General features: G+C 37.6%; 2 protein-coding genes across 2 annotated transcripts in view; both read right to left on the reverse strand.

The window, feature by feature from the left end:
* Positions 1 to 13,023, reverse strand: LOC140934074 (major facilitator superfamily domain-containing protein 12-like). Its single transcript, XM_073383757.1, has 11 exons — positions 12,503 to 13,023; positions 10,316 to 10,424; positions 10,114 to 10,230; positions 9,849 to 9,912; positions 8,350 to 8,867; positions 7,327 to 7,419; positions 6,616 to 6,708; positions 6,233 to 6,406; positions 4,687 to 4,784; positions 3,469 to 3,602; positions 1 to 68 (listed from the first exon to the last, which is right to left on the reverse strand). Exons 1-11 carry the CDS (start codon positions 13,021 to 13,023, stop codon positions 1 to 3), a joined length of 1,989 nt encoding a protein of 662 aa, XP_073239858.1.
* A 6,623-nt stretch (positions 13,024 to 19,646) lies between these two features.
* The window catches only part of LOC140934075 (uncharacterized), a 15,256-nt gene continuing 10,404 nt past the window's right edge, over positions 19,647 to 24,498 (reverse strand). Inside the window, exons 10-15 of the mRNA XM_073383758.1 lie at positions 22,915 to 22,930; positions 22,445 to 22,537; positions 21,619 to 21,792; positions 20,953 to 21,064; positions 19,867 to 20,076; positions 19,647 to 19,696 (exon numbers count right to left, since the gene is read on the reverse strand). Of these exons, the coding sequence (XP_073239859.1) occupies positions 19,647 to 19,696; positions 19,867 to 20,076; positions 20,953 to 21,064; positions 21,619 to 21,792; positions 22,445 to 22,537; positions 22,915 to 22,930 (655 nt within the window). The remainder of the gene's footprint in view (positions 19,697 to 19,866; positions 20,077 to 20,952; positions 21,065 to 21,618; positions 21,793 to 22,444; positions 22,538 to 22,914; positions 22,931 to 24,498) is intronic.

Consider the following 24,498-nt stretch of genomic DNA (forward strand, 5'->3'; position numbering starts at 1 on the left):
CTAAAGGCGATTATCTGCTATTCCTTCTGACTTTATGCTGGCATCTATGCTGGCATCTGATTTAGCAGCTGTAAGAAAAGAGGATCCCAGTAAAAAATAAATGTTGTTGCTTTGAATGCACCCAGCTCATTCCCATGGCCTGTCTTTATCCTCTTTCTTTACCTTTCGTTTAAAGCGAGTCGCTCCACAGATTGAAAAGAGATCCTTCGATTTGTGAAGAGGATCGAAGAAAATTGTGTGCATCCGGGGAATTATGAACTTGACACAATTAAGGACGGTGCCCACAAATGGGAAGTATTTTTTTCCCAGATAATGACAATGTGAGACAAGTATATCATATCAGGGGCTATTGAATTTCAAAAAGAAAACTGGGGGATATAACAGCGCATTTTTCAGAGGTAACTGCGCTTCAATATGGAAAAAAACGCTCAATGGGCCTTTTTTTTTTGAAAAATGATGAAAAGTTGTACACGTGAACTGGCACGAATGCAATGATAATTGTAACAGGTTTCAAAATAAGTAACAAATGATAACATAACAACTGCTCTTTATACGTCTTTTTTTGAAATATCAGCACAACTGGGAATTTATCAGCAGTTACCCCTCTCCACGCGTTTGCCTCAAAAATAGTGTAAACGACATTTTCCCCGAACCAAAAATTGATCGTTTGCTGAGTAGGCTTATTACTTTCATTTGGTAGGATAAAAAGTAGGGGTTACCGCGCGTTTTTGGAAGTTTAATTGGTTGGTTTCGACCTCAACTTAATCGCTTTGGGGGTTATTTACAGTTTTCCCCATCCCCTCCCTGGTCAGTTTTACTATTGCTTCACTCAACGCAGAGTACTCTGGGATATCCACTATGGCTAACAGTCAGAGAAAACAACAACACACGGAGGAGTGCAAAAACAGAAAGTGAAGCAGGACATTTCATGGACTCTAAAAAAAAACAAATTATACTATTTCATTCAACTGGAGCTTCTCCGTCTAAAACATTTAACAAAAATGTTTGGAGAAGAGCAATCTCCAAGGTATTAGAGATTACTTGCAGCGCACATAGAGTGGTATGGCGAGCTCAAGATCCACGGCTGGTGCTGTAAACAAACTACTGTACTGTAGTGGAAAATAGTCGACAGGGACTCTAAGACAGGTACAACTCCTTCAATCGTTTGCTTACCTGTACATGTCCTCAAGATTTTTTGAACTGTAGATGTAATGTGGATTGTAAACCTTCTATCCTAGCTTTTTTTATCATTTTACCGGGTACCTCGATCGAATATGTTATTAATAAACTTGCATACATGAGCTTATATCTGTGCTTTGCGCTATGTCTTTCGGGCTTTGCCACAAGTGCCATAGGACATAAATGATTTGCATAGACTCAAGTTCCATACATGAGCTCTCTTTTAAAAAAGCTGAATAGTGTGAGGGTTAGTTGTACCGAATGCGCTTATGTACCTCATATATACACTGGGCTATAATGATCATTTTATATATTTCGTTTTGATTTTTTTTACTGTAGCATTCTGTGTCATGATCATTCACTATTTTCGTTTCTAAATGTTAATTTTAGACTTAACAGTGTCTGTAAAACCTAAGAAAGTCTTAGAATGGAAATACTTTATTTTACCCTCTATCTTCAGTTTGTAAACAGCCAAATGGCGGCTCTGTCTAAATATCCAGATTATGTGTTGCGTGAAATTGAACCTTAAGAAATACTATCTACACGACAAGCTGCCAATGAGTCAATAATTTCAATGCTTAGTAATGCCAAAATGCTTAAAGAATGATAATAGTAAAAAGCGTAACAATTTTTTTTACCATTTTTTCCACGATGAAAGCGTTTCCTTTGCGGTCCGCAACTATTTGGGAAACAGCGATCTCAACAATCCAAGCAATCTTGTGATAGTTTTTTCCTTGTTTGTTCAACAAATAAAAGACTCGGACTCTCAATAAAAGGGACATCTGTATGTACTCGAACGCTTTAAATCTATCTTCTGGTGAATAATTACATAAAATCTTACAAAATTAAAGAAATATTTGGGAAAGTTGTTTATAGCCGATCAGCCGATAAAACGTGAAGGACGCGTGTGAAAGGTAAGCTTGCAGTTTCTCGATTACGCGGAGAACTTAGAGCTATTTTCCTTCTGATTTACTGATCCTTGCCTATTAAGGGATTTTTTTAATACCCAGGCTCCAAGCATAACATCTTGAAGCATAACTTTTGATATTTTAGAATTGACTTTTGTTTGATTATAAAATGTTCAGTCAAATCGATCATACTTAGAAATAGGAACATGCGCATACTTCGGTTTTCAAAGAACTGACAAGGCAAATAGAAATTATTTTTCATCTGTTGAAAAACGACGCATCTTTTCCACAAGAAGTAACTAGAACCTCCCAGACTTACAGGAGACAAAACCAGTCCGCGTGTCCTGCTTGTTGCGCATTTCTTTCGCGTCGCGCGCGACTACCTTGGCATGCGCAGAAAATGTGCACAGTAACAATAGTGGGCACCGTCCTTAAACATGGAGTGAAATACCTGTCAGCCACAGATTAGCCTAGCAGCTATAGTTCTCTTGAAGAGGGGAAAAGTCTTGCTTTTCTAGAGTAAAACTGCCTGCTCAAACTCTTGAAGTTATCGCAGGGAGAACCACATGTAACTTTTACTTTTATTATAACACTCTTCTGAACACAATCGAACCTCTCTGCAATGGCTTCCTTTGTGACTTGTGGAAAAGAGGCCCCTGGTGTTATTGCGAGGCAAGGGTGTGATGTAAACGCAGTTTTCGGTGGTAAGGGTGAAACACTGTAGTATAGGTTATTATATAATATAATCAAAACAGACTAAGTAAAAAAATCCATAAAAATCCAAAGTAAAATTTAGCGTTAGAAAAACGCCGTTATTTCGCTACGCCACCACTGGTTCCCCGCGAAATGACGTCTGAGGCAGAGCACCTCAGCAATTCCATAATGATGACGTGTCTCTACCCACATTTGGGTGGTACGTCTCACTGATTGGATGAAGCAAATTTTCAACCAATCCGAAGTACTTGTCAGATTTGGGTAGCGACACATCATCATTATTTTAGAAATTTATGGACTTCACCATTTTCGCGGGGAAATCAGTGATCGCGTCGGAAAATGTTGGAAAAATTTCTCAGCGAAAATAAGCGAGCAATTAAGGTACAATGATAACCCCAGATTGCAAATCTTTCGCATGTAAATGGCTATTTAGAGGTAACTATGTCGGTTAAGACGTATACGGTTTACAAGTCGTTGCGGTTTTTAACAGGTTGAAACAATATCCAAGTATGGACAGACTCCATCAGCCACAGACCACAAACAAGTGGTCCGCGTTCAGGTGCAGTGATGGCCGTGATGAACACTAGGTGGCCGTTATAAAAGAAGTTCGACTGCAGTATATGACGTTAACTAATCAGCAAAATAGATCTAGCAATGGCTGACTCACCAGTTCGCGTGCATTGAGTTTGCGGTGCTTGGAACAACAGAAGGGCCAAGATACCGATAACAGCTATAGACCCTGGTACCAATGAAAAAATGTGTCGTACATAATCCCCACACTCTTCACAGTTTGTAGATTTGCTACAACAAGTAAATAAAGACGACATTACTGAAAAGCTGTTTTAAATAGCTTGACATTGTATACGTGGGGAAATTAAAAAATGTAAAAAAAAACAACAACAACAACAAGAGACAGGTTTATAGTAATTTGTCTAGAGACTGAAGCAAAACTGATTTGGGGAGGAGCAAGCATGCTTCGTGTTAAGATATTGGACAACTCTTTCACATTGAAACCCGCTTTCTCTAAGTGACTTAATTAACTTGATTTTCAATGACACCCAAACTAGCAATTTTTCATGATAATGGCTTATTCACAAGGATAGAGGGTTACCCTTGTGCTAGGGTTACCCTCCCAAGCGGGTCAAAGATAGCCGGGTTTATGAGCAAATATCTAAGGTAGGGTTACCCTATCATCTGGGTCAACTTTACCAGGTTTACGGACCTGTTTTGTCGTCATGCGTGACATTTTTTGTAAAGTCCAAGATATGAAATAAAACTTGAATTTCTCTATGAATTCACGCTAAATTCACGAAAAAACGGGAAAATATTGTCATCGTATACAGAAAATACCTTATATTGTTCAGAAAATGGATAATTCCGTTCAAATTGTCAAGATTACGGGTCACTTGTGACGGAGCAAAGTTGCCCCCGGTAGGCGAGTTGTCCTTAGCGGGGCGTTTACAAGGCAGGTAGGGTACCCTCTTGTTAGGGTAACACTACCTGCCTTGTAAACACGTCGTGTAAAGAAAGAAAAATGTGCGAGTGCTAGATAGCAAGGGTAACCCTCTTGCTTGGGTAACCCTAGCACCAGGGCTACCCTCCCTCCTTGTAAATAGGACCGAAGAAAGTGACAGCGTTCGTAAATCACGTGATAAGTTTTTCTATAAATTGAATAACATAAACGAAATCTACAGATACTAGATTAATGCAACGGAAGTATAATACCTTCTGACACTACTGTTAAATGTGGAAAAATTCAACTACGCACCGCCTTTATAAATGAAAATCAAAGTACTTCTTGGAGTAGATTCCACTCACTGGGAATTTTTAAAATAATATCATAAGGAACACGATGATAACAGAAGCAACTAACAGTATTCCTTACCTTCCTTGGGGAAAGAATTTTTGGATAGCGAGAAACATTGCCCCTGCCCAGGCCCGCGACATCAAACCCATAACAGCAAAAACAACGCCACTTGTGCTCTAATGTAAAGAAAGTATAAAGTGATTTTTTAAAGCAGAATGTATCACAAAAAGAAAACAAAAGAAAAGATTAAAGAAACAATAATCCCGAATTAAATAAATTAACAAATCTTTGAATTGTTGCATGACAAGATTTTGAACATTCTAGCGTCTGCATTTCTTTATTTATAAGTGTGTACTAGACAGTTATTAAAATAAAACTAGTTGTCGATCGAAATGTTACCTTTGACGCACGACTGAGAGACCTCAATCATGTTATTAAGGCATGGCTCAATTTTTGGTCTCGACCCTCCGCGAAGATAAGCTGTTTTTCTTCTACGGCCATGCATTTTAATTCTAAAAGTTGCAAAAAACTTTCGAGAAACTTTCTTTCAAGGCGTTGAATTAATTAGAGTTGAAGTAATGTAGTCACGTGAAACGTGACGTCATAATGATATTCAAAAAGGAATTTAAAATGGGCTAAGGAATGGTTGATTACAACTAAGTTTGAGCCATGTGTAAATGTTTTATTGTTTTACCGTTAGTACGAATTTTTTTCTGTGGCCGAAAGGGAGAGAATTTTTAATTTCTGAAAAGATATTAACAAGTGAAAAGTGTCACGTGACCTTTTTTGCTTGATTACTTATTAAATAAAAACGTGAGTCAACCATTCCGGCCAGATTCAAGCGAGAACTGATGATACAATAGCAAAAAATACTGTATTTAATATATACTGTGTGGCATCTCGCTACCCCATTTTCAGTTTCTTTTCTTTCCTGGAGTCGACCATAAATAGTCACGTGACATAGATATCTGATTTTTCACGTCACAGGAAAATCAAGGTTACCGATTTTTCCGAGGCTGCAACGAGGCTGCCAAATTTTGGAAGGTTCTGATAAATTTTCACAAAGTTATGATCAGTATAAGATTTTGTGCAAATTAGCCTCAGGCCATGCCTTAACCCTTTAAGCCCTAAGAGTGATCAGCATGAAGTTTCTCCTTGTAATATCAATGCTTTATAAAACAGGGTGGTCATGAGAATTGAGGACATGATCACACAAAATTAATCTAATTGATACTTCAACAAATTCTCCCCACTACTTCTATTGAAAACGTATAGGGATAACAAATGAGAATTTGCATTTTGATGTTAGGGTTTAAAGGGTTAACATGCTTGGGACAGGCATGTCATATCTATTGTTTATACTCTCGTAGAAAATAGTTGTCAACCATTAGAAGCGGAAGTAAGAAGCAAAAAAAAGCAAGAACTGCCACCAAAACAGATGAAACAGTGAGCACCAAATCTAAGAAGATCGAGTCTGGTTCAATTGTTGGCTTCGCAAAGCGGAGGTTTCTTTCTTGACAGGCTAAGATTCTACCACATGCGAACGTTTATAATTTGTGAATAACCTTTGTTCCATTTAGCCTTTTGACTACATCATTCCAAATTCACTTGTAACTTAACTCACTTTGTTGTCTCCAATAAGTTCTGCTGCAAAGCTCAGTGAATTTACGATCATAATGGAAAACCCAAATCCAAGCAAAACAACAGCTGGATATGTCATCACTTTAGTGGAATCGGTGATAAAATAAAACCACACTCCAACTCCTATTACCAATACAGCAGATAGGGAGAATGACCACTAAATGATAAAAAATAAATTAAATTAAAAAAAGTAATCATTCATGGTTAACACAATTGCCACCTACATCCATTTATTATTTTCATCCATCCCATCCCTTTCCATTCTTTAATATCTTAAAGAACTGCGCTGATCAGTCTAACGGATTAAGGCTTGTAAGTCTTCCCCCCCCCCCTTTTTTTATCAAAGGTGGTTTTCATTCGCCTTACCTTGCCTCCAACTTTTCCAATGAATTTTTTCGAAATTCCTGATGAGACTGCTCCAGTGATCAACATGATGAGTGGCAGATAAGCAATGGCTTCCTAAAAAGGTCAAGACAAATTTATTAATAAGAAGTTTCTTTACTTTAGGGTGTGTCTCATTCACAATGCAAGCTATGTGCAACTACTATCAGTTAAGGCAGTTTGAAACAAATCGGATTAGGCTAGTTTAGATGTACGCATTAGCGAGCGACAATTTGCACCAACAGAGGGGCGTTGAATGATAATGATTATAGTTATGATAATGATGCTATGCTCATGCTTATGCGAATGCGAATGCTAATACTGAAATACTTATGATAATGATGATGGTGGTGGGGGTGGTGGTGGTGGTGGTGGTGGTGGTGGTAGTGGTGGTGGTGGTAGTGGTGGTGGAGGTGATGATCATTATCATGATTATAATCTTGAACCGTTAGAAATCCCTATCTACTATGACAAAGCTAGGCGTCGAAAATGACAATGAACTTTTCAACAATCTGCCATACGATAGCCTAAGTAATATACTGCAAAATCCCGACATTTCCAGAATACACCAGGGGCACTCCCAAGTTGTAAATCATTTTAAAGACAATCCCTCGTCACTATAAGTAATAGAACGCAAAAAGTTTCGATCGGAAGAATGCATTATCAAACTTGGATCTGTATTACTAATTAAAATACCTTTTCAAACTTCACACTGTAAATAAGAAAGAGTGGTAGATAGGCAAAACAAACGTCCTGCAAAACCTTTGCACAGGAGAAGATTACTGCCACCTATGTAAAAACAAGAACAATATCAATTTAGGTATTCCCATCTATTTCTGTAAAGATTGGTATTTTCTAATCTGAAAGAAATGGAATAAAGAATAAGCATGTTTGTTATATTCCTAGACTTTCACTCAACTAAACAGGGACTGCCATTGGTTGATTCTTGGTCACGTGGCCTTGACTAAAATCAAATGTATCCCGATCGTGGTACATTAAACAATGTATCCCGCTCGGGATACATTGCAGCACGTGATCAAAGCATGGTGGAAAGTGGTGTGACAGAAGGCGGGACAAACACCGCCAGGTCCAGCCAGTTTTCTTTTTCGTGAATGAACACAACAACACAAAAACGAAGCCTCAAGCTAAAAAGCAACGATTTTTAAAGTTATCCCAGAAGTTCCCAGAAGAAAAACAGCAGCTAGTGGAGGAAAAAGATGCAGATAATATGAGGAAAGTACTTTTGTTTGTAAATCATTCATTCAGTGGTTTTGAGAATTAAATTTGTGTTGTTATAAGTACCGAGTCGACAGTTTTGGTTCGCTCCGGTTATTCTTTTGTTGTTGTTGAAGTGAAAGTCTAGAAATATAACAAAACACTTAATGTCAGGTCCCTCGGGAGACCAGTTAGTTTTGTTTTCTCTCGAGTCCTGATGTTTCCCGAGACGAAGTCGAGGGAAACATCAGGACTCTTGGGAAAAGAAAACTAACTGTTTCCCTCGGGATCTTACATTAAGTGTATAATGTTAGCAGTTAAGAGGTTTTGACATTTGCACCATGCGAGAAAAGTAGATTGAAAATATGGCCAGAATAACAAGGGGTTTATAACTTTCATAAAACAAACTAAAAAAACGACAACAACAAAAAAACAAAGAAGCAAACAAACAAACAACCAAACACTTAAAGCAATTCTTGATGTTTAGAGAGAGACTATTATTACCATGTAAAGACGTGGATCCCTAAGCCAGGCTCTCACTGTTTTTGGCGCAGGGGTAACTGGAGGAGCTGATTCAGGATCATCTGAGATAACTAAAGTCTTTTCGTTATTCCTTATAGCTTGAGGTAAGGGACCATCGTCTCCGATGCTTGTCTTGCTGGTCTCATGGTCAAGATGATATGGACTCACTTCAGTTTCACTAAAATCAAGGCCTTTGTTGTCATTACCAAAGGACTCATTAGTTATATCGGTTTGATCGCTTTGCACTTCTGTACAAATTTTCTCGTTGGAATTGCTCATTTCAGTAGGTTCAAGACCCCAGCTTCCTTTTTCAACAATCGGCAAATGTTCCTTTAATCCAGCCAATTCATAAGATGTACTCATAACGACGCTCATCTTACGTTCTTGTGGCAACTCCTTGACAATCTTCAACACTGTCGAATCATCAATCCGATTCTCATCGAAAGAGTCTTTGGAAATCGTCCCTCTAAATTCATCTTCACCAGCTTCATTCTTCATGTCTAAGTGCCAATTCGAAAAAAAAAAAAAAACAGAAATGGATTTTAAAAAGTGTGATGAAAAAATTGGCATAATAATAGTTTTTAGGTTCATTTTTAAAACACTATTTACCAATTAAATGGCTCTTCTGATGAGTAAAACAAAATGTATTTGAGCAATCTGGTCACTCCAGCTCGCAATTAATTTCATGATTCCGTTCTGTTTATTTATTTATTTATTATAAGAAACATTTACAGGTTAATTAGAAAACTTATAATGGTGACCTGTGCAGAAGTTCTTAAAAGTTGTAAATTTATAGGGCTAAGAAATTAATATGTCACTTCGGCTGACACAAGTAGATTGGATATTCATTAAGGCGTTTTAATAATTAGTTCGTGGTGTTGCTGGAAACCCGAAAACAACACAGAACAGTTTTCATGCAATTTTGGTCAAGAAAGTATTATCGAATAACCCGTATGTCTGACTGGATTTATGAAAACATGGCTTCAGTGAGTGTCTAAAGGCCCTATGCTTAGTGCGTCCTTGGTACCATGACTTTGACCCTCCCCACCCAGGACAATGGGTGACTGTCTGCTCCTCCCACTGATGAGCTCTGCAATTATCATGATAATCATTCTCAGCAGAGGTCTGATTCAGCTGGCTAGGGCAAATTAAGACCAAGGTACTCGCCAGTCAAAGCCTGCACGTACTGAACACTGTTGCTTATAATTACTGAAGGAGTTGTGTCAATACGGCCCCCTCCTTACCCCACTAGTTTTGACCCCAAGGCCTGATCCACCCACCCACTGTTAGGGCAGTCCCTGGGCTATCCAGCTTACTGACCAAGACGTCAGGCTCCCTACATTTTTGGCCACCGGACTGGCCTGGAGCCGGGCTGCGCCCGGCGCCAGGCGAAAACCCAGTGGCCACGTTTTAACGAAATCAGACAGATGTACATACCACTAATTTCGCACGTATGGGTTAAATTAAATGCGCATGCGCACCTGTTTTCACGTATGTCATCGACTGTAAACTGGGGTATGATGGAGAAACAAAAGAAGACTTGCTCTGAAAAAAAAAAATAATAAAAAACAACATTCCATAATTTATTGAAATAACAAAGGAATTTTAGATTTAAATAGATATCAGCACATTTGCTTGAAATGGATAACAGCTCTCCAACAATTATAAATTAAATAACCGTATTTTTAAGATATTTTAAAGAATGATGGATATTGATTGGTCGCTAAAATAGAGGTTCATCATTACCATAGCTTCACTTTTGGTTGACTGCCCGTTGACAACTACTTTCGGAGGCTCTTTGGTTCCAGCATGAAATATCATAGAGAGAATAAAACCTACTCCCACCATGATAAGTGTCAAAACCTACGAAAGGAAAGAAATACAATTCATGTTTGGCTTAGCTTTGAGGTGCTTTTGATGTTTTAAAATTAAATTAAACAAGTTTTACCATAAAGCCCATGGAGCTCTCTGCTGTAATTTGGCTGGCACTGTCCTGCCCCAAAATTGCCCAAGCGACAAGGTAAGTAGCGACCCCACCCAAGAACTGAAACATTGTCCTGTAAATCAACCACATGATATGACATAAATATTGTATCAAAACGTGATAAATCATCGTAAATGCTATACATATGAGTCGGAAGTTAAGAGGAAGGGAGGAGGAGGTGATTGGGAGAATTACATTTATATAACTCTAGATGATTTTTTGAAAACCAACCTAGCAAAAGTTGCAGTCATGAGCTAAAAGGCGTCAAAAGGTAGGCTTTTTTTGGAATTGGACCCGATAAGCTGCAAAATCACACCAAAAGGAAAGGAGAAAAGGAAACTGTGTGCGAGAAGGAGGAAAGGAGGAGAAGATAAAAAGCAATGGTTTTACACTCTTAGTTTTAAAAATGGCTACTTTGGAGAAAGGTGCATTTAATTTCCAATTGGCAGTAACGTTTTCAAAAATCCGGTTAGAACTATACCATCATATGTTAGGTACGCCACAGTAAAAAAAGATAAACTTGTTGAGGTCCAGCTAACCTCTATTAAATCTTTATAACCCAATATATTCAAATACAAAGAAAATCTTCTTTCTTGTCCCATACGTTTCTTTAGGAAACGTCAGGGGAGAGAATTTGTTAAATTATGGTAAGAAATGTTCCCGGGCAATAATGTCCTTATTTGACCATCACCCGTGTATGATAGAGCGTTTTTACATGACGTCACGTCCGCCATATTGCTACTCCAAAGCAATGAGACGTGTTTTTTTTTTTTTTAAATGAACCTTTTTCTTATGTAAAAACTTTGTCTTGTTCCAACAAATTTACATTGCTGCTGGCCACGTGAATGAAAACACGCTATTGTAAATCATCAATGATATAAAGAGAAATTTTGTAATAATCACTAGAGCTTATTAAAGGAACAGTATCCCGTTACTGCGCATGCACCAAACTTTGATTTTTGGACAGGATGTCGCGAATTCAAAAGATGCGAGGAGAGTAAGAGAACCTTGAAAAATCCGTTTGCATCGCGCTTGGCCGAGTTCAATACTACACTAAAACTTCTCAGGATTACAGATCAATGATATATTGTTCCTGTTAAGTTTCAATTTGGGCGAAATCTGGATCTTTTGGCGTTACTTTTATTACCGTTGGCCGGAGGACCAGAAGATGGGAGGCGCTTTGATGCCGATTGAAGGCTTATTTCTTCTGCTAGCTTCCATACAGGCTCAGATAATTGTGAAAGGAATACAAAGAAATGAAACAGCAACAACAAAGACTGTAAAAAAGAAACCATTGAGACATTGATGTGACTGTGGAGATCTTGTGGAATGTTTTGCAACGACGCGTTAGTAAACTTTTAAATGAATCTCCCTACGGCCGACAAAATCAAACAAACAGGCGCTACAGGTTTAGAAAAACTAGTTTCATAAAATCATAATATAATTTTTGACTGATCTTTGCGATGATTCATAGCCTTGAGATTGCATTTTTATTTATGTCTTTCAAACATTTGAGGCTAGAACCAGGCAGATATTACTGGACTTAGAACAACTGACCTCTGACACGAGTTTCACAATAGAAAATCTGTTTTAAAGCGAGCGGAAAGAGATTTTCGGGTCGCGAGGCGGCCCCGCTAGTGATAAAATCGCGATGAGTCTTCGTGCCGCGAGCCAAATTTTAAATAAGACGAAAGACTTCTTCGAAAGTCTAAAATATTACTTGAGAATATAAACAACAAATCTCCGTCGGCGGTGCGGCCCGGAAGGAAATCTTGTCGAGTCAATATGACAGTTCTATTGTCTTTTGAAGAAAAAACAGATGACGCTCGCGCGTGCGCATAATCGGGACACTGTCCCTTTAATAAGCGGTTAGTGTAGGTTTTATTCGCATTGATCCCTTGATAATTTTGTCCAACTGACTTTAGTAAGTGATCACTACATGGGGAAGACCATTCGACAGAGAGCGGGTCGATTGCAATTTTAGTTTACTAACAGGCGGCAAGGTTAAATGCCTTTAGTTGTTGCATCTCTCTAATAACGAATATAATCTCTGAGCTTACCTCTGCAAGAGCTTTAATTCATATGTAGAAACGTACATTAAATTTTATAAATTGAAAGTGAATTTGAACAGCAGGTTAAGGGAAAACAAACCTCAATGCATTCAGTTCAATGGCCTCTTCTTGATTCTTTGCAATAATAGGAATGAGCGTCAGATGTCCAAGTTCTATCAAGCTAACGCTAGTTGACAGAACTGTGCTCAATGTCAGAATGTACACCATCAGTTGCCAATGTCCACCATCACTCTTACAAGGAAAACAAGGTCCAAAGTAGAGTGGTAGGACGATTGTTAACAGCATTGTTCCAATGAAATGCCAAGACTTTCTTCTTCCGAGTTTTCGGGACAAAAATGGGATCTTAATTCGTTCTTCCAAAAACGTGCAAAGAGGTGTTGCTGCGGCCTGGGAAATCTTCCCGTATAGTGCCAGCACGCCAGCTTCAGTCGCGGAGAGTCCTACAACATTCATGAAGAAAACTAGACGGAACGAAATAAGCTGGCTTTGGATTTCATTCAATACGCTTCCTACTCCACAGGAAAAACGTCGGAGAACTGGAGTTCGAGCTTCTGAATTTGGTTCTGTAGAACATCGACAGCACACTTTGGATATTCCCATGTTCGCTATTTGCATTTATGTCTGTCAGAAATACCTAAACGATCTAGAAATAAATAAATAAAAAAAAATGTGACATCATGATTAATAAAATTTACCTTTGAAGTGAAACCTTTTTTTTTTAATGTCAATTCCAATTTTACTCTCTGGAAAGGTAAAATAAAGTTATCACATTAATTTAATACTTTACTCGAAAAAGGGAATTATCATTGAGACGGTAATTGCTGAAACTCGACATTAAACTTTCGCCTGCGGGATATCCCGTTAGATGGTACTGACCCTGCAGTTATAATTCTACGACCTCAGCCGCATCTATTGGTGGTCATGATCAAATTAAGGCCTGTTTACATGAAGGTGGGCGACCCCAGGTAGGTGTGGTAACATGTGGCGGGTTATCCCACCTAACGTGTAAACGTGATCCCATCAAAATGAGAGATTATATGGACAGGCGGGTTGCCCTACCTAAGCGGATTACCTCACCTTCCTGGGGTGCCCCACCTCCATGTAAAAAGGCCCTTATTAAGCTTTAAATGCGTTCCTATATTATGTGCTTTATGTCATCCGTTTGTGTAAATTTCACGTGACTAGTGATACGCAGCTTGTATTATGTAAGTTGTTTCAGCTCTATTATTATCTCAATGGAATTTAAGTGCCTAAGGCCCAATTGTGTTATTTGCAAAGCAAAATTACGTAGAATCGAGTCACTTTAAAGTTGCAAACACTTTTCAGGCTAGTCCTGGGTTTTGCCTGATATTTCAATGTCACATAGTAGCCTGTCATCACTTTGTAATGACTTAGAGCACACGCGAAGAATACGAGGATGAGCACACCTAAAAAAGTGCATTTTTTACCAAATGAGCTTGCCGACAAAGAACATGCATGCATGAGAGAATCATGAGAGACATTTTACTGATCTTTAATAAATTTAGAGTTGCTCCTTTGTGATTTATGTGCAGTTATTTTCAATATATTCAAGATATTCGAAATTGAAATCAGGAGGTATTTTCCTCTACAGATCAATCGTCATCTGATATGCAAGAGAATTTCTTTAACTTGTATTTACTCAGTACGAGTGTGTTATGGAAACAGCATTCCTTGTATTGACAAGTGAAACATTTTTTTTGTATACGAAATCGCTTATGCGTCACGTTACAGACTGTAGTTTCTTTGACTCGCTAGGCCCTCTAGATCTCTGTCTCTATTCCATAATGTTCTTTGCAGTAATCGTAATTAGTACCTGTTTAAGATTAGTAGAAGCTCCGCTTTAAGGTTTGCCTAATTCTATACATTAATAACATCCCGATAATGAACTGGTCACTGTTGGTAACAGTGACTTACGTTTTGTTAGGTTCACAGAGGTTATGATTGATTGAAAAAATGATTATTAGTTTTAGTCCATAGCCGATGATAAACGTTGATGCTGATGCTTCTCTCAAGAAATTAAGAAGCTAAGCGAACAATCGAAATCTTCGAGCTGATAAAAAAAAAAAAAAAAGAAAAGGAGCAGAAGAAAAAAGGAATAGGTTTTGAGCTTTATATCGACTTGACATATTCATAAGTACGCTACGTACTGTCTGACAGTGTACGAATGAAGATCACTAGACTGCAAAACAGTCCCTAGTCCGTCTTGCGTATTCAAGTACGCTCGAGCAGTCAAACAAAAGGTCTAAAGCGAGTCTGAAAAAGGAGAGCGAGACTAGGGGATCGAGAAGCTAAAAATACGGACTATCCGTTTTGCATACGTTATATTTGTTCGAATTACCCGCTTCTCTCAGCCACGGGCAATTCCCATTGGCTAAATTATGATGCAAGCTGTCAATAAGCTGTCAAGTGATGTTTTCAACAAGTCATTCGCGATGCTCCTAACCGTGATGCCTTCCCAATTAAAGCTTTCGCCGTAAATGGCGGTTGATGATCGCCTGTATTTGCTCGCAAGAATCGCAGCTTCATAAAGCAACACGAATAAAGGTTTCGTTGCTAGCTGATCATGACTGAGACCTAAAAAATAATATTAGAAGTAAGGCAGTATTTGCTGGTTTTGGAGTTTGCAGTGGTTGAGCAGCCCTCAAAATGCTCTATTGAATGCCCGGTTTTATGATGAGCCATGAAAAATCGTCAGGGTCTGCTTTCCAGAGGAAAAGAATATGGAAACTTCAATACTATCGATTCTATGTTGAATCTCAATGGCTGGCATATAAGGGCAGACGAAGTTTATTTATTGCAAACTATATCCTTCATAACTCTTTGACAAGTAGCAATTTGCACTTTGCAACACAGGATTTTAGATGGTTCGAATTCAGGGTGTTAATGAATAAAAAGACCGCACCCCTTGAGGGACTAAGATCTACCATCTCAAATCAGTTTCAAACTCGATGATTAATTGTAGGCAATTGGAAGCAGAATTAAATATTTTTTCTCACCTGTAGACACCAAAACATGTAACAAGTCAAGTCCACTGTGTCGACTGCTCCAGGGCTGATTGCAGCCTGTATTGATAAGCCCAGGTTTTCCTTTTTACTTGAGCAGCCATGGCTAAAAGTCACGTTTATTTCAAATGTAGTTTAGTTGATGCCATACACGTGGAACAGAACTTGTAACAATGACCCATAAATAAACTCTCTATTAAGGGAACCTGCTTGATTAAGCAACATGAATAAAGCTTTCGTCGCAAGCTGACTGAGACCTAAAAATAATATAATAACTGTCGCGTATCATTGTATTTTTAATAAATGCTCTTCATGTAAACATTTTCAACCCACACGTGAAAATCATTACACGTGAATCACCGTTGTTAGTACGTGTGTTCTGATTGGTCAACATTGCATTGACTGCTCTTGATGCTTTAATGAACTTGTTGGTGCAGTTGATTAGTATATAGTCTAGTATAGTCTCTCCCCTGTTGAAAAGATAATTGGTCCATACTACACGTGAATGCATGGCGGGCGTCGAGTTAATTACTTTTTCGCCACCTGTGCTATATTTTGGTTAACATCTGACTTATTGTGCCCGGGTTTATGATTGATAGTCAAACTCCATGAAATGACGCGTTTCATGATCCGTAACTCTCAGAGTTGAATCGTGCATGCAGGTATAATCGCTTAGGGTTGCTTGTGAAATGGAACATGATATGTGATTCCGATACTGGAGAAGCCTACTCTGATAATCAACACTGTGTAGCTGAAGTGTACCTATTTAATCATTTTATTGCAAATCTGAGGTTGCGTTTGATAGACGTACAAATAAATCATGTATTCGCCAAAATTTACCACTTAACATTGTAAGTCAACCATCCAAATTGTTTGTAGGATCGATTTAATTTACGATTGAATGCGTCTTACTGTCAAGAACACTATTTGTCAATCAATATTTTTAAGGGCCATGGTTCAATAAGCATCATGAGTAAAGATTCCATTACCTTCGGAACTTACTAGCATTTGAGAAATGAAAATACTTCATAGCCTCACGGTTTATTATTGCTATTATAATATTAGTAGTGATAGTCCATGCATTGACGCAATCAGCTTGATCTCGAACTCTCTACATTACGGACCGACAATTAAGGACAAATGTTTACGTTGCCTCCATGGGTTCGACTAAACAAAAGAAACACATTGATTTCATTAATCTCTGAATACGTCTGCCAGACTTTTCAACTTTTTTCCTTACCTGCCATTACGGGGAATTATACATTTCGAAAGCCTTATGTACTAGTATAGAATTTTTCGCAAGACCTGAGGTCAGTACAATTAAAGTTCTATGACAAGCAGTACTAGTGACAACTTGTCATTCAATCAAGCTTGACATTACTTACTCGACTTGTGAGACTTTTAGTTGACTAGGGTGTTAAATTTGCTTTACGACAGGAAGCTAGGCATTGAGTACATGCAGGACTTGAAGCGGCAACCACAACATTTTGTATACTTACCCTAACCCACAAGGGACAGAAAATAGTAAAACGGTAATGAAGTTTTTGCTGTCGAAACGTCATGTAACTTTGAGACCAGTAAATACGTATTAACCTAGTTTGAAAAGCTGGGAGTACTTCTCCTTAGATTTGGAATCTGCTGGGTACGCTGGATTCCTTTATTTTATAAGACCTGTAAAGGCTTCATTAGGTTTAATTTCAAACTGTTCGAATTATCATTATCAATTAAAGTACTATTTAAGTGGCGGAAGTTCTTGAGAGCTCACAGTGATCAAAGAACATCCGGTATTGCGGTTTGAAACATTTTTTTATCCCGCAGAAACACGGCGACGTTTAATTTTGCGCAAAGGCTCCTCGTCTAAAAAATAGGAATACGACGTCGACCTTATTGCAATAGAACCAGTCATACCTGAAACGAATTTACACCGTCCGAATCAAAACAATTAAGATATCAGTAAAATAGTGGATGTAGTCTTAATCAAGTTGTTGGTGTTCTTAATGTTCTATTATTATTAAACACTTGACTCAATTTGATTGTAGCATTAGGGGTTAGCGGTATTGAGAATTAACTGTCCCAATCAACTGGCAAAATTGAGATGTCAATCAGTGGCGGATGTTCTTAATCAAGCCACGGGTTTTCTTAACGAACAAAGAAAAAAAACTCATTGTTCAGCCCGTATATCCATTTCACGAATAACTTTCCAGTGGACAAGTGATCATAGTGATGGAACTAAATTCATTGGGTATAGAGTGGCCACCGGACGATAGCATGACCCACATTTTAAACAACTTACTGGACTCACGGGTTAATGGGTTCCTGTTTAAACAATATTCTTTTCAAGCATACGGTCTTGAATAACACTTCATCCAGCCCTGTAGATTTTTACTGTGTTTCGTAACGCGAAGACACCCGCCGGTTTGGGTGTCTCGTTGTGTTTCGTAATTCGAAAGCCACCCTCTGGTTGGGGGCTTCCTTCTTTCTTTGCTTGTGTCTAATTCAATTATTTTTCTGCAATATTATTTCCGCAACGGGCATTTAAATAGATGATCTGCATTGAACCTGAAAATAAAGATTGCTCGTCTTACTTGATACATCATCTCCCAGTGTATGCCAGCCATATTTACGGGCCCTAATGTGAGACTGGAAACAGCTGTACACGACTGCAACTTGGATGTGGTTGTGCGCATGCATTATCTATATATTCTTCTCCCAGGTTGGTACTTGCAATGCTGAAGATATCTAAAATTATTCCTATCTTTAAATCTTGCCTACGACTTGAATATACAAAACTACCGACAAATCTCAATAGTTCCTGCCAATTGCAAAATTTTTGAAAGAGCTGTTTATAATCGCATATTTCAATTTTCAGTCATTTCAATACGGTTTTCGCCCTGGCCACTCTGATCTAATTCCCACGCTTTGATAAATTTTGCAAACAAAGTTGCTAATATATAACGCCTTTGAATGCCAGAAATATCTAGCTGGTATATTTTAGTTGACTTATCAAAAGTCTTCAAGACCCAGGATCATGCATTACTACTTTCAACATTTTAAGCATATGGCATCGCTGGGACAGCCTATCAGTGAATCGAATAACTGACTATTTTATAATAGAAAACAATTTGTCCAAATGAACAACTCTAAATCCGATGCTTTCAGACAAATCTGTTGAGTACCACAAGGCTTTATACTAGGCCCTCTTTTTCATTATTCACTTAACGATTTGCGAGTCTGCTAATGAACTGGAATTCATATTTGCTGATGACATCGTTTTTTTTTTGGCGGAAAGGATAATACCTCCCTGTAACAAAAATAATTAAATAAGAAAGGAAGTTTTTTCATTACAAGTTTATTGTCTAATATAATTGTTGAAAAGAGACTGCCTTCAACTAACGTTTAAAAACTAGCTAGCATTTACTTCTTATGTATTCGGTAATCTGTGCCATGCCATAATTTCACCGCACCGGACAATATACTTAAGAGTCCAGGCCATACGTGGTAGTTGCTGTATAAATAAATGATTAGAATATCACTGCCTCTAACTGATTATAGATAAACGGTGGTACTCAGTAAAACAAACAAGAAAAAATCCTTTAGATACGTAGAGTATAATTTATAGCAAGGTTAATAAACAATTATAAACACCGTACGCTAAGTTGACACTGATACATCTTTTATTGTAAAGAGAAGTGGTTTCAGCTTTATTTGGTGATTGCTGCTGCTAAGTCGAATGTTTTTACATGAAAAAACAACCGGCATATGAGCGAACGCCTTTTTAGTGCCTCTAACTTTTCGCCGCCGTTCCTGAACGGCGGAAGTACCACAATGTAATAAAAGAGTGAGGCAAATTAAATGCCTTATAAACTAGTTTTAAGTTGTAATATTGTACAAGAAAAAAGCCTAAGAAATCTGATCATAGCATTTAGCTGGTCATTGACCTTCTTTACAAACTTAACATGCTAGACTTATCAAAATTTAAACGTCCCAATGAGCTGACTTATTTAGTCGTCATCCCGAGAAGAGATGGACTCCTTAGCCGTCCATGTCTGGTGTAAAACGGCGACTGGAACCGTAGTAAGGCTGGATACTGGGTTATTTATTATAACCTGAATTGTTGCACAGTTTAAACATTTTCAACAGACGTACGATACAAAAGTAAGGTGGTGGTGCGGGTCAAGTGGTGAGACACCAGCTGCCCAGCTATGACTTGGCTTTAGTGTCCATATCATTGCTGCCGTCTTTCTGAGTAACTGCAACAAAAATTTATAAGAAAAAAGCACTTTAAAATGTGCAATATGTTTAATTCCTTTTTTTTGTTTCTAAAACAAGGAATGGGAAAAAGCACGGGGATATGGGAAAATGAAAATGGAAACAAAACCTAACGTTAAATTAAACTTTCGATGTGAATATATTCACCCACCAGCCCGTGCAACCACTTTTCTCATCTTTTGGGTAGATTTTGACTCTTGGAAAAACAAAACAATCAGCAGACTTATAGCAGCGAGCGAGCCTGTCACGATTGAAAAAACGTGACGTACATAATCTCCGCACTCGTCGCAGTCTTCGGAGGTACTACATGAAAAGAAAAGAAAAAAACAAATAAGAGTTTTTATAAAGATATCTGTAACATCTTTTTATCCACAAAGAGCAACCTCACGTGACTTTTATTGACATAATAATGGAATCCAAGACAGTCTTGGATTCTGGATTCCACGCTGTGGAACCACATTCCAGGTACTGCTTTTCGGAGTACCTGTCAAATATGGAACTTTCATCTGGATTCCAACTGTCAGCAGGATTCCGGATTCTTTGAGTTGAATCGCAGATTCCAAAGCCCAGGATTTTAGATTTTACAAGTAAAACTTTTCCAGATTCCGGATTCCACAGACCAAAAATTCCTGGATGTTGGAATCCGTCTTTCCTTACATTGGGCGAAATCATACAGGATGAAATCATCGGTAGTTGCCTCTGTCACCAACAATGCTGAAAGCTTGAATCGGCATTTGAAAGTGATCGCGCGTCAGTTAGTCGTTTAGCGTATTTTTAAAAGTTGGGCACAAAAAGTCGACAGCCATCGACAACTTAATGCCAAACAAGCTAGGTATATTAGGTCTGAGGGGCATTAAGGATTTGCAAGTAAAGACAGAATAAGAGTGTGGGGTTTCAGTTTAAAAAGACCTTAACCATCCAACAGTGAAACGTATACAGTTGTTGGGCGTCCATTAAACGCCAATCGATGTTCACATTGTAGTTACATTTAACCCTCATTTAACATTTAACCCCAGAGATACCCGTTACAAATATTTTTAACAGTTTTCAATTTTTAATTGTACATTTGTTTTTAGTAATCCTTATTTTTCTCGTAATTGTTGTATACACGTCCCCACCAGCATTGGTGATCTTTTTATCGTGTTAAAATAATTAAACGTTTTATCTATCCATCTCATTTTGTATTTGTGAACCTTAACCCGCCGTATTTATTTGTTTCTTTATTTTTTTAATTCACAAACGTATACTGACCCTCCTGACGGAAACAATTTCTGGATTGTCATGACGGTAGCGCCTCCAAATACGTTTGAAAATAAAGTCATCACAGCAAATACAACACCAGATGTACCCTACAAGGAAAAATAAAAATAAATGAATAAATTAAACAAAAACCGAAATACCATGTTTAAGATCAGTTGTCATGAAATGAAATTTGATCTGTTTTGGTGTTTGTCTTTTATATCTAATTTGTACTTGAGATTTCGGCATGATTATATTTTTACATTCATTTGTAAACTACATCCATGTATATTACGTTTATTTGCAAACCTTCTGGCCATGAGATTTAGGCAACGTGGTTATTTTTGAGAGTTAAATTTCTCTATAAATTTAATTTAAAAGTTGTTGGGACAACCTCCAATGCTAAAAAAGAAAATTGTAATATAGTTGAGAGACCCCGAACCAGATCATGCTTTAAGTTAATTTCAGTTGTGTAAACTTTGTGTAAATGTATTAGTTATTAATACTCAGTCAGGCTTTCAAAACAACTAAGGAACTGCCACTGTTTGGCTCTGATAACCTGTCTATTCTACTGCAGAGAAAGTGAATGAAAGACTTCCTGAATACATTGACACTACACACAACATACTTGACGTAACAAGTGCTTTGCTAATTAATTACTCACTTTATTTGGACCAATAAGCTGCGTTGCGAAGGCCAGTGAGTTAACGGCCATGGCGGAGAATCCCCAACCTAACAGTACAACAGCTGGGTAGGTCATCACTCTGTTGGACTCACTTATGAAATAAAACCAAACACCAGCTCCAATAACGAGAAGGGCAGACAGGATAAACGTCCACTAAAAGTAAGTGAAAATAATCATTGATTGTGAGGTATTTAAACATACTTTGCAGGCGATCTTTGCTCTGTAGGCACGCTGGGTCAGCAAAAATTAAATAGTAATAGTCATGCAAAATATAGTGTTCGAGTTTCGACAAGATTTGTGTCAGTATTGTCTCTCCACGGTCCCTACTGCATCCAAAAAAGTAACAATTATCACTCCAACCCACAATTTGCTGTTATGAAGATTTCTTTATATTTCTGCTGTCTTAAGAATAACAAACTTTCACTGGCAAATTTTATAGCTTGTTTGCCCCCCCCCCCCCCCCCGAAAAACCGACGTGACATTGCTTTTATCCAATCAGTCCTAAAGGGCGAACCAAGATGGTGGGTATCGTGAATAAGGTCAATTTGAAGAGCAAGTGGTGTAACCAAGAACACTGTTCGAAGACAGCACAAGATTTACACGACCTGGATCTTCGTGTGGTTTCAGGGGTAAGAAACCTTACTTCGGCCATCAACAGTAATTGGCTCAAACCGTTTTTGGTATCCTTGCAAAGATTGGCGGAACTAAATATTTAAACTATAACTTACTGTAACCAAACGGGGCGAAAAATTTGCTTCATTTTCAGAGGTATAAATGTGACATTCTCATGAGTGCAATTCCTTACCTTGCCTCCAATTTTGACAACAATTCTCTTTGAAACAGCGGATGATAGTGCTCCACTGCTTAACATAATAAGTGGTAGATATGCAATGGACTCCTAATAAAGAAAGAGTGTACATGTAGACAAAAATTCAGTTTTTCGATTAAAATGTTCTAGACTATTGCACTTTCCTATTCGCACGCATTGTAAATAGGTTTAGAGTTTTACGGTTGAATAAGAATGAGATAAATGAAAGTGTCCCCAATTTGACACCAAAATTTCCGGGCTCAATTTAGCATTTTTAAAACAATAAATATATTGCACTAACATTCCAGCAGGGGATTTATGGTTGCGAAAAAAAAATTGTGTGAGTTAAATTTTAAATACATATCATTGATGAACAGTTACGACTTTCAGATATTTCGAGCAACAACAATTTGCCCTCTGTTCTCTTTGAATTGTATACATGTGTATATTTAAATACGTATTTATACCTTTGCGAAATGCGCTCTGTAAGTTAGAAACAGCGGCAAGTATGAGTAAGAAATGTTTCGCAAAACAAATGTGCAGGTAAAGATGATGGCAACCTGAAGATAGAAATAACAACGGAATTTAGTACAGTTCTGAAAATTTGAAATGCTGGGGGGGCTGTGAGACAAGGGGTAATTAATTACCATTTACTTGGGGAAATTAAACTGGAAATCACGGTTGGAATTCAAATGTTTCAAGCCTTTTCGTTCGGGACGCTTCAGAAAATATTGGCTGTGATGTGAGGCAATGATAATAATAGAAATAATAATGATAATAATAGAAATAATAATAATAATAATAATAATAATAATAATTTTTTTTAAGCAAAAATAATAGACAATTTTATTAAAAAACTATTAAAATCCTATTAACAATTAATTCGCTTAAAAAAAAGAAAAAACTATTCATTCAAAAACACTATTTACAATTTCTGTCGATTTAAAAAGCACTTAATTTAGCTTAAAAAAAGTTAATTAAAACTAAGAAAAATTTTTTCGAATTAAAAAACATTTCATTTCAATAAAAAAAAAACTGTCAACCTCTAAAATTCAAAAGTTTAATAATAGTAATAATAAAATTATAATAATAATCAATTAAAAATTTCTATAGCGCTCTTTCCAGATGTGATCAAAAGCGCTTTACAAAAATTTCATATAAAATTAAATACAATATTGAATGGAGAAAAAGTAAAAAATAAAATTTAAAGTGATTCGTTAAAAAGAAAGGTCTTGATTGATTTCTTAAAACTATTTGAGGAAGCAACATTTCTAATAGCAGCAGGCAGTCTGTTCCAATGTGCAGGGGCAGCAGCAAAGGAGCGAGTACCAAGTGTAGGCAGCATTTTGTGTATAGGAGGTAGCAGCAGAGTACTGTTGTTTGAGCGGAGACTGTAGGTAGATTTGGGTTTGACAGTTATAAGTTCACTGATGTAGGGAGGAGAGAGGCATTGCAATTTTTCAACTCTTTTCAGTATTTGTAGCCTTCATTTGGATATACTTTGTTAGTCGTTTGTTTTCCCACCTCGTTAAATGTTATAATTTTAAGTTTATGTACAACAGTTATACCTGGGTGGTTTGTGTAAATGGCGGCACCCATGTTTTTTGAAAATACGGCAAAGTTATCTATATAACAGCCGGGCTAAAGCAATTTCTCACTTGGACAGTACGAAATTGTAATCAGGAAATTGGTTTGTGATAGCTGTTTGAGGCTTTGTTTTAATTACAGTTGTTAAGGAAATAATTAGTGGGACTCTATTGATCGAAACAGGGAAGGGGGAGGGGGTGCGGTTAAGAAACGCGGTCCGGGATGGAAAAACGATGTTCTCACAACTTGCAAAGCGGTCCCCTTGCGTGATGGTCAGCGGATAATTGCAGTAACTTTCCCAATAGTAAATACAGTATCTTAGACGCGAGAACCGAACTGGTAGAGGAAATAATTAAAAAATATATCATGCCTTTTTGTTTTTCTTGCATATCGTCCCTTCGTACTGAAATTGCCAGGGGAACTAAAACGCAAGTCACCGCAACTGTGTGAAATCTTAACCGACA

This window comes from Porites lutea, chromosome 4, assembly GCF_958299795.1.
Source record: "Porites lutea chromosome 4, jaPorLute2.1, whole genome shotgun sequence".
Classification (NCBI taxonomy): Eukaryota; Metazoa; Cnidaria; class Anthozoa; order Scleractinia; family Poritidae; genus Porites; species Porites lutea.